Genomic DNA, 16,551 nt, shown 5'->3' with positions numbered 1-16,551 from the left:
TTTGAAGATCTCAAAAAAGATTTTCTTTGTCTTATGTTAAACAAGCTAAAAAATTGACCCCTTATTGAAGAAGAGGTTTCCCTTGGATGTAGGTTATAGTAGACAACTGTCCAATAGTTACGACCTTTCTCTTTTGATGGGAAAATGGGAGTTTAAGTTACAGGATCTCGTAGAAAGCCTCTGTATTTTCCATCAACAAACCTTTGAATAGACGAATCGATCTCTGATATGACCAGAAGTTATCATGTGAATCACTCCAATTGGGAGCGAAAGAGGATAGGTTTTAAAAATCTCAAACCCTGCCTCTCCATGGGGTGGGTTGATTTTTTCCTTTCTTTATTATAATCTACATCTCACATTTCTACTCTATGACTGTGATTGAATACTAACCTGGACGATTTTTCTTAATGTTTATCTTCTTAACGTTGAATTTGATCCAATTCTAAAACCAATAGCCACTTCAAAAACTTATTACTTAACCTAGAGACAAATACTTGAACCTACAAAAGCTTATCAAAGACAAAATCATCTGCAAGAAACACTCTAATGATGTATATATGCCAAAGACTTTATTAAAGACGCTTGGTATGAAAATCCCCGCGGAAGAGACAAGACGCAATTTCTCCGGTTGTCACCCTGAAACCACGAGCATGCTTCAATCCTCTTTGACCGAGGGCCTTTGACCGAGGGCCAGCCAATATTGACTTGACTCTCAAGGAATATTTGAAATTTACGCCGTTCAAGGCAGTCTGGGACGACTCGGGCATGTCAAATTTGAAGTTGAATGGTGGATGGTTTTCATATGGGCCTTAGACGAGCATGTATTATTTTGAATTAAATAGATTACAAGCCCACCCAACGTAGTGATTGGGCTCGATTTACCCTAATAACACTATTATTTTTCTGCAATGGGGGAGGATTCTCAGCTATCTCACGATCTCAAGCAAGGAAGGGAGAGGTCTCCCCTTCCCTCCTTGCTTTGAGCTGTGAGGGAAGGGATTCTTCTCGCGGTGACAGGATATGGCTTTCCCCATCTGAAGTGATTGCATTGAAATTTCTACCTTTAAATGATGATTAGTCTAAAATTAAAAGCTATGGAGCATAAGTGTATTTAAAGAAGGAATCATCCCATGTAAACTTGGCTAAAGTTCTTTTTTTTTGTGGATTGACCTGTTAGAAGGTTGACAAAACCGTCGTCCCTATGTGACCCGTCATCGTCCCTTAATGTTTCCCCTTCACGGGTGGTCGTCGGTTGTAGCTGGCCACAGTTACAACCTTTCACCTTTCCATCGGTTGGTGTTCTCTTTTGATAGAAAATAAACTCTAAGAATGAGTCTGGTTTAGCATAAGCATATCTGAACGTTGCCATCAACGAACCCTTGCATTAAACGAGACATTCTATTCGCCAAAGATGATAACTGAGAAACTCTTTTCGCCGGAAGTTAATGCTATGTCAGGAGGTACGATTGATGTAAAATTTAATTACATCGATTTTTATACCTCGCAAGCGTACGAATTGTTCATGTAATTTAGCAGGAAGCGAGGGTCATATTTACAGGGAGACTGAATTTTGTGTATTCTTCAGTTAACTAGTCTAACCAAATATGATAAATTAATCTGAACTAAACACTAATTATATCCTAAATTATCAAGCAATCATCTGGTTAACTACTTGCACAACAGGAATCGTCAACTCTGGATTTTAAGGTGATTCGTGCCTCTCTCGAGCGCCACGTAACCACAGATCCGATTTCTCAATCCTTGCGTCTAGCCCCTCTCGGGCGCATAGAGTGAAAGACAGAAATCGGGTTAAAATTCCAAAATCCAACCTAAATTATGATCCTACCCTAACTAACTAATTTAATCAAATATCCGGAAAACAAATATTCAATAAACATTAATTATCAAATCACGTTTAATAACCATTCAAAACCTAAGTTCAAACTATAGAAAAATTTAAATTCCAAAATGACGAATTACTCCCCTTCTCCTTCCTCTCGCTCAGACAGCAGACTCGTTCTCACAGGTGCTGCAATTTCCCGAAATTGATGGCTTCGGGTAGCAAGAGCGAGTGGTCGGAGGTAGAGACGACACCAGCGAAGAAGGATAGAAGCCGACGGACGGAGGTGACGATCGGCGAAGAACGAAACAGAGCTGAAGTCCTCTAAACGGCTCTCTCGAGTCTTGGTCGGAGCCGGAATAGCTTTAGGAATGGTCGGAAATAGGTAATCGACGCCGGAGGATGGTCGGAATGCGGAATTGGCATCGGAGGAGCCCTCTCAAGTCACCTCTCGGCCTGGCGAACAGAAACTGGCACTGTCAAACTCGCCGCGATGGAGACTCTCTCGAGCTCTCCTCGGGTCTGTTCTCGGTTGCCGGATGGTGGTGGACGACAGTGGCACAGCGAACGACGGTGGCAAAATTCTCTCGGGTCTTCCCTTGTTTCGGTCCACGGTGCTCTGTTTCGGTCGATGATCTCTCTTTCTTCTCAGTCGACGCTCCCCCCCTCTTCTTTAATACGATTTTCCTTTGTTTTAATACGATTTGCCCTAAAAAAATCACCTCCATTTCACTAAGGGTATTTTGGTAAATATCTCCTTCTCCACCAAAATTCTCCTGAAATTCCATAATTGAATCCATAAAAAGTATTTTAGGAAGAAATAAACCTTAAAAGTAATAAAATATAATTCAGGAGAGAAAAATATGTAATATATACAGTGATTAATGCCAAATTCAATAAATGCACGTTTCATTTGAAAACCGATAAATAACCACCTATAACACAATTATAAAAGTTATTCTATTATAATTAACCTAATTCTCAGGTCAGAATATGACATATATCAACGATTTCACTTCATGAATTTGTTTTGAAGTTCATGATAAAAGTAATATTTCATGACCATGATCACTTGTTCCCAACACAGCGAAATTCTTATCTCTGGCTTTAAATTCTGTGGTTTTTTTTTTTTTTTTTCGTGCAGAAAAAAATTGAAGTTGTGCCTTAAAAATCCCAAAGATTGTCAGCATTGAGTAGTTTACCACATGATGCTGTTGCCTGACTGTCTGACATACTCCACATACGAAGCCTGCAAATCAACCAGGCAGTTAAGTGGACGAGAAGTTTAGATCAGTAAGATTAATCATTAGAGATCAAACCTTCATTGCTGTCATGTTTTGGCGAATCCGTTCAGCGAGTTTTTATGTTCTTTCTCTGCTTCATCCGTCAATTGCTGGCACTGAATCTGTCATGAAGCAACAGAGAGTACACGAGCACTTTAGTATTAGCTAGCAGAGGAGACTCTTCATGATGCTAGTACAGTTCATCTCAAAATGATACTGAAGATTGATCTCGAAGGGAAAAGGGCATCATGAGCATGTCAGTGTGATTAATTTTTGCTTCTTTTCATTAGCTCCGTCGTACTGTATATGTGTAGACAGGGTCATCCGTTCATAACGTTTGGTCACCTGCTCTGTCGAGCAGGCAATTCCGACAGTCAGGCTAGAAACATTCATGTGATGGCAGGCTAAAATTGATATCTGAACCACGGAGTAAAGAGGAAGATTTGTCATGGTAAAAACAAGTCTAGATACAATTGTTAAGAACAAGTCGGAAGGGGCAAATGCCAGCAAATTTATTCCACATAGTCAGAACAGCTTCAACAAGACTAGATGAACGGAGAAAGGTGTACCTGATAGAATTCTGGCCGAATGCTCATCAAATACAGCAGAATAGTGAAAGTGAAAATAAAGGAGCAAGTTGAAGAAGAAACGATCTCAAGAACAAGAACTAGTACTGAACAATATCTAATGTCACCTTGACTCTCTTCGAAAGTCTATATGCAGAGGCATCGATCGCTCTAAGAACCTCGGAATGGGAGAGCTCGAGGAGCTTTTTGATGAAATTAGCGTGACAAGAGGCGAGATTCTCAACTCGGCGATCGAGCTAATAGGCCTATGAAGCGGAGATCTGGCCAGCTGAAGAAGAAGGGAGCGTCGAGGAGGCTGATGTCGAAATCGAGAGTTTCAATGGTGCCTGCGTGTATATATTTTGCGCGTTTATTTGCAGTTCGAATAGGCCATAGCGACAGCTCGCGGAAAACCACTCGATGTACCCCTGGTGAAAAAGGTCCAGACCGAAGCGGCCCTTGTGTGTAAATCAAGGGGTTATGACTCCTTGAGTCGATCAGTTAACTCGGCTGATCAACTCAGAATCGGGATAGAAAGGGGTCTAACTCGAGTTTGGCCATTCGATCGCAAGTCTTGTTCTGACTCAAAAATTCAGGACACGAAGTTGGTTTGTGGCTCTGAGTTGAAATTTTTTATTTTAAATGAGTCGATTCCCATGCCTGTTCAGTTTATCCAAAATATATTTAATCAATATTATGCCTTATAATCTATTATTTTCTTCGAATGATTATTTCCTCGTTTACGATTGAACGTCCTGATTCTGTTTCATTCTGAGACGCGCTCAGAAAAAAACCCTCGATTGCCCAACCAGGGTATAAAAGAGGAAGGAATAACTGAATAGGCAAAATAAAAAACTAGCTTAACATTACTTATACATTTACATGTAACAAATCAATCAATGGGATGTTTATCAGCTTGACGGGAAGTGTAATGTGCAGAAAGCAAGAGCAAAGAAAGGAAGGCACTTGCCACAAAAATTGCATCGAACCAGCGGTGGTAGAAATCAAACTGTATGTCTCCACCTAATACATCCGTGATGATCATTCTGCAAAAATGCCAACATAACTGACGTCAATGCAGCAGCAATACAGCATTTTTAGTTTTTCTGAATATGTGTTACAAAGATTTTCCATTAATGAACCCTCCTGCTACTGACCCCAATCAAATGTAACTCTTTATCTATGTCCTTATTGCTTTAATGGAAGAACAAACCTAGTTTCTTTATGGGAGTGGGCTTCTGGGTTTTCCAAGATGTCTGGGTGGTCAATTATCCAAGAGATCTAGGCTGACAGCAAAGATGACTCCTGTAACGTCTCTTTACAGGGCCAGATTATCTTGTTCCCCGGAAACTGTAAGATGTCTTGCTGAGATATCTTCCCCTGGTTTCCTTTCGTAGGAAACAGATGATGTGTTGAATCTAGCGGTTCAGGGAAGTAACTCATTTTTTCCACAAGTACAATGGAAAGAAAAATCAATATCTGTTATTTATGGGCCAATGAATAATAAAATACCTGTATTCAGTTGCAAGGCTTTTCCTAATCAACAGAATTGATGAGACAAAGTACATGCCCATGATCTCAGAGAGGAAGAGAACCACATTAGTTGACGTTCCACTCCCCACTCGAGAAACAGCAAAGAAGAACTGCACAGAAACAAGCATAAGTGCCCATGGTAGTTAGCTGCAGCTGTCAAAAATCGTTTCTGTTTTCACATAGCTGGCAAAATATCTTTCTTTTCTCCTCTTGATGAAAGAGAAAATCCATTATTTCATTAAAAAATAAAAATGGAGCCAACAAGGAGAAAGATCAAAATCATAGTTTCAGCTTTCAAAGATTTCCTGTAGTCAGCTAGAATTGATGCACTTCTATGAAATTGAGTGACAAGGTCAACAACCCAAAATGATGTTAAGAAGGACCTTATTAAGAAAGTTGTAAGGTATAAAAATAAAGAAGTAAACATTCACCTTCATGAGATTTGTAAGGAAGCCTCGCATGGACATTGTGATTAGCATTCCAATGAATAACAAAGAAATATACTGCAGACAAGAAAATGAAGAACTCAGCACATTCCAACAGCACTTAATATGAATCAGAGTCACTCAAGTGTGTACATAAAGAAGAGAGAGAGGGAGAGAGAGAGAGAGAGAGGGAGGGAGAGTACATCTTATTGATGCTGAAGAGTATCAAGTTAAGAGGAATTTTTCTCAGTATAGACAGAGATCAAGAACTAGAAAAGTTAGTAAAACATAGATAATTCCACCAAACCTGTGATAGAAGTGCAGCATTAATGCCTATATCAAAGAACTGAAAAAAAAAGCTGATTGTCCTTGTCACTGGATCAACTGAGCCAGCCTGTAAAAATGAAAAAAATGAGAACAACATCGTCAAGATCAGTTTCAATAACGCAAGCTCTGTGACACATTAACCTCACATGCATTTTTTGGATGAAAACAAAATAAGGAGAAGATCCCTGAGGCAACTTACCTCCTTGAAGACCACACTTTGCAAAGACTGCAAAAATTAATCAGAAGAAATCAGATGCCTCGTGCCATCGCTGGGCAACAGGAAAGTACAAAATGTGTCCAAGCATAAATCAGATACATACATATATACATATATGCATATATTTATGTATACGTGTACCTATATATTTTTTTGTACATAAAAATTCATGTGTGAATCAATCTCCGTTCCCAGCCTAGGTTTCTGCATTTCCTGAATTTCCAACATGTTAAATAGGCCACTACAGGATGCACAATGCAAGTTTTCTGGACACCGAATTGTCTGATTGTAGGACATCAGAAACACTTCAATCCTAAAGCACTTCAATTTTCCATTGTCTCTCTCTCCAATAAAATATAAGAAACACTAAGGCAATAATACAAACTTCTCTCAAGCTATTTGCGCAAATAACTAGTAGTTGCAACTTCCTATATTGCTCAGGATAATTTTAATGCCTATGATAAGCTAGACCCCTTCAAACCTAAAGTGACTAACCGACTAGCAAGGTCCATTACCCAACTAATAAACCCAACAAGATCCTAAGCAGTTTTAAAAAAAAAATCCTTATTCATACCAAAATTTGAGACTTCTACCCACAATAACATTTCCCTCTCACATAGAGGCCCACTAGAACAGTTAGATAGATGTTGGGTTAATCATCAGTTGGGTAACAGGCTTTCTAAGGTGGGTATTCATTTGGGATAAAACCAGACCCTACTTATAATGATTTCAGGCCTGACACGTGGATTAGACAAATTAAACCAAAACTGAGTTAAGACCTAGCTCTGGTACCATTATAAATTGGGCTTGGTTTCATCCCAAAATGATTAACCACCTTTGAAAGCATGTGATCCTACTTATAAGCCCGACACCATCTCACGCCATACCAAATGGAAGACCTTTACCCACACTACGAACTCAATCCCACATTTATCCCCACTCCTATCAATTATCTCTCTTTCGTACACCTCTTTTGGTTTTCTTTCTTTTTTTTTCTCTGTCCAGATATAGTTCTTTCAAGTTATTTTTTTCCTTCTTGTCCAGTTTCAAATATCATGTTTATCATCTTAGAGATTGTCCCTACTATGATGTTCTCAGCCATATGCATCTTTTTCCTCTATCCCCAATTTTTATCTTTGGCTAGCTTAGTTATTATGGCAACTTATTAATGCTGTGTTCCTCTTGGTCCCATGTTCTTAAATCAGCCAATTCGGCTACTGATTTGTATGCTAAATTGGGTGCCTCCCTGCAATCTCTTATTGTTAGGGGAGGCTTCCCTTGATGTATTCTTTGACTTTTCTTCGTAATAAAATCATCACCGTTTCAAAAAAATGGCGTCAATTTTTGTCTTTACCATATAAAAAAGAAAGGTAAAAGAATTTGCATGGTTTGTAGGGAAAACCTTACAAAGGATAAATAAGCTATTTTCTGAAGGAGATCAGATGATCCAATTGCTACCGTTTTATCTAGACCGTGATAATTAGGAAAAAAAAATGGCCAATGATTCTCTCTCCTCTCACTCTTTCATCACATCAATATTCCTAGCTTTTTCTGGTCCCTCCCAAAACAATTGCATGGATTGTGTCTCTTCTCAGGAAGAACCTTACAAAGGATAAAAAGATGTTTTCTGTAGGAGATCGCCAGATGATATAATCAATACAGTATTACCTTGACCATGATGAATCAGGAAATAAAATGCTCAATGATTTTCTCTCTATTCACTCTTTCATCACTTCCATATTCCTAGCTTTTTCTCGTCTCCTTCATCAGTTAAAACTCTCTAATCATAAGCTGCTTCTGTCAAAGTTGTAAATTTTCAAAAGAAAAAAAATATGTTCCTTTTTTTAGAAATAAACATTAAGTTGTTCCTTTTTTTCCTGTCATAGCGTACGGCTTAGGGTTTACCACTAACACCAACAGTTCAAGTTTAAGAGTACAAAGAAAAGAAAAATTGCGGAAAAACATACAGATGTCAAAAAGGAGGCAATATAATGTGAAAAACCTAGTAGATATTCACCACTTTGCTCTATATATAATATAAACGCTCTGAGTATACTTCCAGAGAAAAGCCTTTCATACTGTATAGGCAATAACTGCGTAATTGGATGTGTTTATTCACAAGTCTGTGGATGAGCTTGTGCTATGCAAGTAGTTAAAAGAACAGTCATCATAATTTAAAAAAAAAAAAAAAAAAAGAACGGTCATCCAAAATTTAAGGATTTACTTTCTGGAATCCCAAACGCCTTCAAGAAAATGATAACAGTATAAAATAAAGGAATGGCCCATACCTTTATCATTTTGTACACACAGTATACAGAAAGAGCATAGCCTAGCAAATTCTGCAGATGACCCATCCAGGTTCGCGAATATGCAGCAGCTTCCTGTACTAGATATGAAATACCTTCAGAATATTTTCCATTTCATCTCATTTCTTGCAAGTGGTACAAGGAAAAAGAAGATACAAAGACTTCACCATAACTAGCAAACACTTATAGAACTGTAATGACAGCTACATCAATGAGCACCAGGAAAAAAATTAAAAACTGCTTCATTGAAAAGCAAAAAGACGAAAATGAGACACAAAAAAGATGAAACAGGCAACTTCATATCTAAAACAATAAGTTTTATAGGGAGAAAAAATAGCCAAAAGGACCTTGGCTTGGCGAAGCTCATAAATCTCCAGGAAGAGCTGCTTTGAGAGCTCTTCCAAAGCTTCTACCTCTGCTTCCATGCTTTTGATATCTTCAGGTTATATGCAACAGAAAGAAGAGAATCAGTAGCACAAATACGATAAACTAGAAGTTTCTAATATGTGATGAGATATAACTAGCGAGTGAAGAATAGTTTATAACTGCAAGCAGTGGGAAAATAGCCTTGAACTCTCTTTCATCATATTTAGCAAAAACATATCAATAAAGGGAAGGAAAAATAAGTTATACTAATGTAATCATCATAAACGCCAAAGACAATGGGAACTAGAAAAAAAAATGCTTTAGAATCAGCGGATTCTAATAAGGTGAAACAAGAAAAGTATGTGCAGGGCTAGAAAAAAAGTAAAACATAAAATAAAGTGATCATAATTTTTTATAAGCTAAGAAACAATCTATCCTGTCGTAATAAAAATAAAATTAGAATAGTTCACATTTACATCAACAGATGAAGAACCTTTGACTGCTTCTACCAATAATTATGTATAAAATGGGAAAAAGTATCAACACTGATTAAACTCAACAAGAACTTACCTTGTTCCCTTTGATCCTCCTGTACAGAGCGCACGACTGTGCCCACCAGACGCTTAAAAAATGATTTACCCTTGCGCTGCTATAACAAGTGCCAATATATCAGAAAATGCATAATAATCACAATAGTGCAAACAGAAACGCACATACTTATTATGCTCCAAGTGATTTTTTTCACAAATCATATCAGTTGTTATATCAGAATACCAAACAGTATTTTAAAATCCAAAAGCGGTTATATCAGATGTCAAGAACCTCCTCTGTCCCTTGAATGTGCTCCATCTCCATTTGAGAAAGGAGAATTTTCTTTTTCTTAGAGATACAAATCTCTATTGACTGCATCAGTTGTCTTTCCAAGGCTTTGATATCTGCTTCCTCAATCTCCCTGACACCATCATGAGACAGCAGATAGTATTTCAGTACTGAAAATGCCCCAAAACAGATGAAAAAACAAAGAAGAAGAAGAAGAAGAAGAAGAAGAAGAAAGATAAAAGCTGAATAATGAAAAACAAAAGCATTTCTTAATTAACAATCAGGAATTGGAGCTTATTCTCTGCTCATAACATCCTCCTAATACATGGTAACAGAATAATTTAGAAAACCTGATGAAAAGAGATAAATAACTGTAAGGCAAATTGACAGCTCCAAAACCAGACAGGACAGCCATGACAGTCACACCAATCACACCAATTCTGCTAACTAACTGTGGCATTGTAAAGAATCCTGCAAAGTGAAACAAGTGGGTCAGCCTCTACAAAGAATCTTTATAGTGTTGTTGTTTAGTATAAGTACGGCATATTTATAGCAAAGGATGGAAAATGTATTTAAAAAATGCATCCCTCAGTGAGAAGAGACTTGGTCAGTATTGGCAAGCAAAGAAATGGTTGTGATCACAAAATGAAAAAAATGCAGGTTGTAAATCATGCAGCATGCAATTATGACAGGTTGTCAAGAGTAACACCATGCATACAAGTAATGAATAAACCCTAGATTTTTAAGTTAAATGATCTTCATCTACATTATATTTATACTATTAAATATCCTTGACAATCTTATGGAAGTGAAAAAGTTATTTTAAAAAGAAATGATTTAAGAGCCATAGGCATATATGACATGGAAACTATCAAATTGTTACGAAATACTATAAGTTCACGCTTTTACGCAATTTGTAAGTGGACTAAGAAGTTATGGACTAACCATGTTTACAAAGTAAATGTATTATAAAAGCATTAGAAGAAATCTTCAAGAGGTAAGTCAATTTCAGTTGATGCAGTCGGACTTTGTGTCTAAAAGAAGGATACAAGTCAGTTCTAGATGAGACAATAATATTTTTTTTAAGTGTGATTTAAAGAGGATCTGATAAAGCATCTTAGTGTCTCTGTGTTTTTGGAAACACCAACTTCATTTTTATAACTCACATTTTGTTTCTCACAGTCCATCAAGTACATCAAAGATATTCTGCAATAGTACACAATTGGCTGCAACTGTATTCCACATCATGGAAGACAGATGAGGATCAAGGGGACTCCACTAATATATATATTAGATACCATAAGTCCCCAAAAGAAAAAAAAAGAAAAAAAAGAAACCTTTTTCAGGAGATGGCATGGGGAAGTGAATGCCCATCCTCCAAAAAGCATACAGAAATGCCAGGAGAAATAAAACAGCTCCTACTGCAGCCCGTTCTTTTCTCATGCCTGAGATAGAAAGAAGAAACAGATAATCTTAGTTATATACTGGCATGCATATGCTAAAGTAAAAAGACCAAACAAGCTGACTGTTTAAAACTAAAGAAGATAACTCCTAAACAAACCAAGGCATACAGGATATGTCTAGCAGAAGAGGACTAACCAACGAAGTAACATGGAAGAATCCCAGTAACTCTTTAAGCCATAAAAGAAAATGAAGAAGCAGACAAGCTCTTTAAATGACAGCCGCCCTACTGACTCTTAAGATTCCTCTCATGACAATTAGATGAAAATAGGACAAAAATTTGCAATTCAAATTCAAAGGCCTTCGTTGGGGTTGATACCTATAAAAGGAACTGTCTAATGCAAATTTGCTGGGTTATGGCTTGGAGTAACGTTAAAAATCATGAAATAAAGCAGCTCAGTTTTGGTAAATCATCTAACCCTAATTTTTTTAATAAAGAATTATTTAACTATTATAAAGGAACAGCCATAAGTATAAGAGAGAAGGGACATACCACTGTTACAAAGCATCAAATAGCAATGATAATATGGCAAAACAAACACCAGCAACAAGATCAAACAAAATAGATCTGCCTTCCAATTTATCCATCTGGCACTGCAGCAAAAATGTAGTAAACTTTGTCAGCCCAGTTGAAACAGACTTACAATTTCTAGCACCTTGAATGCACAATGCCAAAGAAATGAACATTCACACTCTATTGAAAATAAACATGGTGTGTGCATCACCAATAAGTACAAGTTAGTCAGAGAGAATAATTTCATTTATATACAAAAGTATAAACAACTGGAAGTCTGGGGATCTCCAAAACAATAGTTAATTTCTAAAAATTTAGAAAGGTTAAAATTCGAAATAGAGCACAGTATTTTCAGTTTGAAGAAATGTTGTTCTGATACTAAACACCAAGTTGCACCAGTAACTGATATAAACTTTAACAGGCACATGTAAGCATCTAACCAATACAACCCGAAAAGACTAGTCGATTAAGGTGCGGAAAGCCAAGTCTTAATACAGATCACCAACATATTCCAACAGCACAGGCATAACCATAAAAATCCAACACATAACACAAGTAACTGCTAGCTTAACTAGCTTTCCCTCCATTTTTAAATTCAATATTAAAATGAATCAGTAGCATAGCTGCACATATGCAACCAGCAGAACAACCAAAAGTGAATACAGTCTACAAGAGATAACTGCATCAGCTAATCTTTCTCAAACTCCTCAAGCATGAATGCAAAAGGGAACAAGGAATGAACTTCAAATATCATAACAAAGCTAGATGGTATCCTAAATTGTCAAGATGCAAAAATGGTTGCGAACCACTAGAGCTAGAGGTCAAATGCCAACAGTTTTATTTCCCCCAGAGGCAGAAGAAACATTTTACTGCAAAACATTTGATATGGCATATATGGAAGTGATAAGTTGCATGGGTAATTGATCTTGTGAGCTGTAATCTGCATAAAGCAACCATGTTTAGAAAAATTCATGCTTTGATAATATAAGCTGCACTATAGGGGAAAGCATCAGCACTCTTCTGATTTTATTTTTTTTGAAAGGCATCAGCACTCTTCTGTTGCTATGACTTTATCAAGTACAACAGACTATCCACAAAGCTATTACAATGATATGCAACAGAAAATGAGCAGTTACTCCAGAGGCAAGGTGATTCCGCGATAAGTCATTGCCAAAAAGTGACTTCTAGGTAAAATCACAGCAGGACCATTTGCAAATTTTGAGGTGCAACTCCAAGAGATAGTCAATCGAGGGGAAATGCCTTCTATCTTGCCAAAGAGCTACATAAATCACATCAGTGAAGATTTTCCAGCGAATGACGATGGTCGAATCCCAAACAACAATGAGGAGCACAGTGAATTGAACAATATAACCTTTAAATCAGTAAGAAAGGCCCTTAACTCCACCTCCATAGAATAATGATAACCAAAAGGCACAGGTAAATCAAGACAAATAACGGCATCAGGAGTCAAGGGTAACCCCTCTCCCACTAGCTGGCTCTGGATTGCCACCTGATTTACCATAGAAGTTGAGGTTATATTTAGATCTGACATGGTATCCAGATATCAAGTTTTCCTTGATACAGTGACAGAGAGATGGTTAAACATTGTTTTCTGTTTGCCCGAAAAAGGATATTGTACATTTCCTTCCCAATAACTCCCCTATTTAAATGGCAAGCTCCATCAAAGATTTTTTATTCTGTTCCATCCAAACAGTCCAAAAAACACCAGTAAAGAAAAGAAACCACAACTCCATCCCCACCTTACCATTTGAGATACACACCAACTGCTCTACAAAATATGAGGATGAAGGAGAGAATAAAATTGAAGGTCAAACTTGAGAAGTAAATATACTGAAAACCTAATGGGTGAAGGATGTGGTCTGCCATTTCCAAGGACCAATGTAAATCCAGGAAGTTTGCTTTTGAACAAGTTACCTTCTCTCATACAATTAATCAAAAGTCAGAATCTTCCCATACAGCACACCTCGACTTTAGGAGGCACCTGAATGCCCCAGCTCTGGCGTAGGCCAAAGTGTTAAAATGTTCAGTGTCATAAGGATAAGCATAATTGAAGGCAGCCAACTATGACTACGAGAGCTTCTCTTCCAGTTTGTAATGTCGTCACCCCCCACCCCTAACATAAATATTCTGCAACAGGTTTACTAAATGACATGCCTCCACAGTCTCCTCCTTGGAAGAGCACATCTGAAGTCGAGATACAACTTTTCCTGTTGTTATCCTACTAAATCCAAGACATAGGCATAGATATAACTTCTACTTTCCCAGCCATTAGGCATCACTTTGACTTCTCTAATAAGTCCAACCGCTTAAGAAGTATATAGACAATACCGAACCCTCCTACTTGGTCCATTACATGAAAGAAGATTGTCATTAACGTACGCATAGTACTCCATTTCAACAAATTAAAAATAAACGTGCAGTACTTCAACGTTTTAGAGTTAGAGATGAGGGGCTCAATTCGACACAACATGATAATTGGACCTACAAAAGCATATGCAGAATCTTAAATGTTAACTGTTAGCCCAGATGCGCACGGCTCAACACACAATAGACAAATTCGACCTCTATTCTGCACTTAGTCTCTTATGATCGAAAAAGGCCAATACCTAATCAATTAGAAGTTGGAAGACAATTATACATTCCAAATTCCCCAAATTTCAATGAGGCATGCATTCTCTAGCTACAGCCCAAAATCTACTTCCAACAACAGTAGGAAGATAAAAAGGAAACGCCAGTTAGGAATAAAAAGAGAATTAAGGAAACGAGAGAACCACATACTCCTTGGAGAGGACGGGAATGATTTCGAAGAGAACAAGCTGAAGAAGGTTACAGGAGAAAGCGAACACGGCGCTAAAGAGGATCTGAACAAGCGAACTCTTCTCCTCGTATTCTTTATACAGCCTCCTATTGAGGAACCAAAGACCCGCCCAGCCAAGTAGGGACAGAGAGCTGAACACGACGATTGCTTCGTAGATCGCCCAACCCCAACCCATTTTCCCCGTTGCTCCTCCGATCTCGATCTATGTGAAGGTGAACATCGCTGTCAATGTCGAGTATCATACATCTGTTTCCCTGTCGCTATTGCGATACTGGATCCTCGACTCCGGTGTTTGGCGGCTGGGAAACCTCCGTTTAATCCTCCGGCACCGAGGACCAACTGAACGAGGAACTGAAGACAGCCGTGAGTCCTCGAGCGCGGAGCAACAGAAATCGGCAGTTGGAAGCGGAACCATGGAAGGATGCACATTTCAGCCAGCCCATGACATTTGGCCCACGACTCGACCATTGACAAGCTGCCCATCAATTATCAATTCAGACCGGATTTCTGCACCGCCTGGCGAGTTGGAACTGGGTCTCGACTCAGAATACTACGGGCTCATTAATTAATTAGATTGACTCGGTAGTTGCTTACTGAGAGCGGAAATTATTAAGAATGGGGAGGTAGAGACGAGTATAGAGTTCATAGCTCAAATGGTTCACATCTGTAATGTCGAGCTCATTGTTATGGCGACAAGCAACGCCATGGTGGAGCATTGAGAATAAACAAAACAAAAAAGTTCAGGTGAGGAAGTCCGCCTAATCTCCAGACCTAGGTGAGAGTAGAGAAGGAGCTCTTGCCGTCTCCATTGATACGGGGAGCTTTGATATGATCGTTTCGTAAGCTTGAGGGAGCTCCTTTCCACTCTTGTGCAAGAATTTATGTTTCGTAAGCTTCTTTTTTTTTTTTTCAGCTCATCTTTTTGAAGAATTAATAACAGATCAATGAAATTCAAAAAACCAGTTACGAATTACAGCGAATGTGGAATTTTTTCTTATTTTACTTCTGAAGTACTTACTCTACAGAACCTTACAGTTCCAGAACCTTGGATCTGAAGAAGTGAGATAAAAGCGCTTGGAACCAAAACATGCGAACCGAGAATCTCCAATACTCTAAGGCAGATCTTTCTTTCATCTCACATCGCTTTTTTCTACTGTTTAAGCGTCAAATCCTTACAGTTCCAGTCAAACTATCAGGTTGCAGACTGATGCCGAAGGTGACACCAGGACCCACGAAACCCCCAACAAATTATTGGTCTTGTATGCGCTCAATCATAGAATGCCCACAATCTGTCTCCTTTTCTGGTCGCTTCGCATATTTGAAAGATTAGAACTTTTTCTTCCTCCCGCCGCCTCCCTTCTGTTCGACGAAATGTCAATCCCCGTTCAGCAGGTGTACTGTTGGAGACACATGATAGCACAAATGAGCAATCGATCTGTTTTCATTTGATTTTCGCCTCAACTCCCAGCACCTTTCCACACTACGAAAATGCGTCAATGCGGCATTGAATCAATCACCCAGAAACCAGAAAAGTCACTGTTCTGCGAGGCCAGTAGAACGGCGTCATGGAAATGGAAGTCTCGGGTCTCAAAGTCTGAACCAAAAGAAAATAAACGTAGAAACGTAGCCCCCGACCGTCTGTGCTGGCGGAGGCGGCCGTAGCAGCAGCATCAAGAGAAAACGAGGTGGGGCGTCACTGTTGCTACGTAACGCCTCCCGGGAAGCGACAAAGGACGAAGAAAGAAACAAAAACAATCGACGTCCCGTCGCACACCACAGTGTTGGGAGGGCGCGCCGAGAAAGAGGACAGGCAAGGGGGTATGACCACGTATGCTCACGGATAAGCTCGACTGCCGGAGCGGCCAGTCCGGCATATTCGACGACAAGTAAATCGTCACTTTTGCGTCAGGCGTGCCGCCTCGTATGTTCGACGCGGGGTCCGCCACTACACGCAGATAGCATCAGTTCTGCGCGCGGATACGGAGCCATTCGGAAAGCAAAAGCAACGCTGTACGACCATTAGCGCGCGCGCGCGCGCGGGGCTCTACGCGTTTC

The 16,551-nt window shown here is 38.9% G+C and overlaps 1 protein-coding gene across 2 annotated transcripts; it reads right to left on the bottom strand.

The window, feature by feature from the left end:
• Nucleotides 1-4,508: 4,508 nt before the first annotated feature.
• On the bottom strand, nucleotides 4,509-14,896 carry LOC137948311 (GPCR-type G protein 1-like). 2 transcript variants are annotated; one of them, XM_068794354.1, is made up of 13 exons: nucleotides 14,457-14,896; nucleotides 11,637-11,737; nucleotides 11,020-11,127; nucleotides 10,033-10,153; nucleotides 9,686-9,815; nucleotides 9,434-9,512; nucleotides 8,845-8,933; nucleotides 8,480-8,572; nucleotides 6,174-6,200; nucleotides 5,955-6,041; nucleotides 5,654-5,725; nucleotides 5,202-5,332; nucleotides 4,509-4,735 (listed from the first exon to the last, which is right to left on the bottom strand). In XM_068794354.1, exons 1-13 carry the CDS (start codon nucleotides 14,669-14,671, stop codon nucleotides 4,582-4,584), a joined length of 1,407 nt encoding a protein of 468 aa, XP_068650455.1. In that variant the 5' UTR covers nucleotides 14,672-14,896; the 3' UTR covers nucleotides 4,509-4,581. The 2 variants fall into 2 exon arrangements, with proteins under 2 accessions (XP_068650455.1, XP_068650456.1); XM_068794355.1 differs by having other exon boundaries at nucleotides 9,434-9,509.
• Nucleotides 14,897-16,551: the final 1,655 nt, after the last annotated feature.

This window comes from Aristolochia californica, unplaced genomic scaffold (assembly GCF_029961685.1).
Source record: "Aristolochia californica isolate CCGP_79_NKW_82.1479 unplaced genomic scaffold, dmAriCali1.0.hap1 SCAF_13, whole genome shotgun sequence".
Taxonomy (NCBI): Eukaryota; Viridiplantae; Streptophyta; class Magnoliopsida; order Piperales; family Aristolochiaceae; genus Aristolochia; species Aristolochia californica.
This window is presented reverse-complemented; position numbering and strand designations above follow the sequence as displayed.

Bases quoted from the DNA above. Each gene is read 5' to 3' on its own strand.
- LOC137948311 (XM_068794354.1), bottom strand. From the start codon at position 14,671: ATGGGTTGGGGTTGGGCGATCTACGAAGCAATCGTCGTGTTCAGCTCT. The intron at 10,154-11,019 runs GTTTCTTTTTTT...TTCACTTTGCAG, and splicing joins CATGCCATCTCCTGAAAAAG to GATTCTTTACAATGCCACAG. The intron at 5,333-5,653 runs GTGAATGTTTAC...GTTTCTGTGCAG, and splicing joins TCCTTACAAATCTCATGAAG to TTCTTCTTTGCTGTTTCTCG.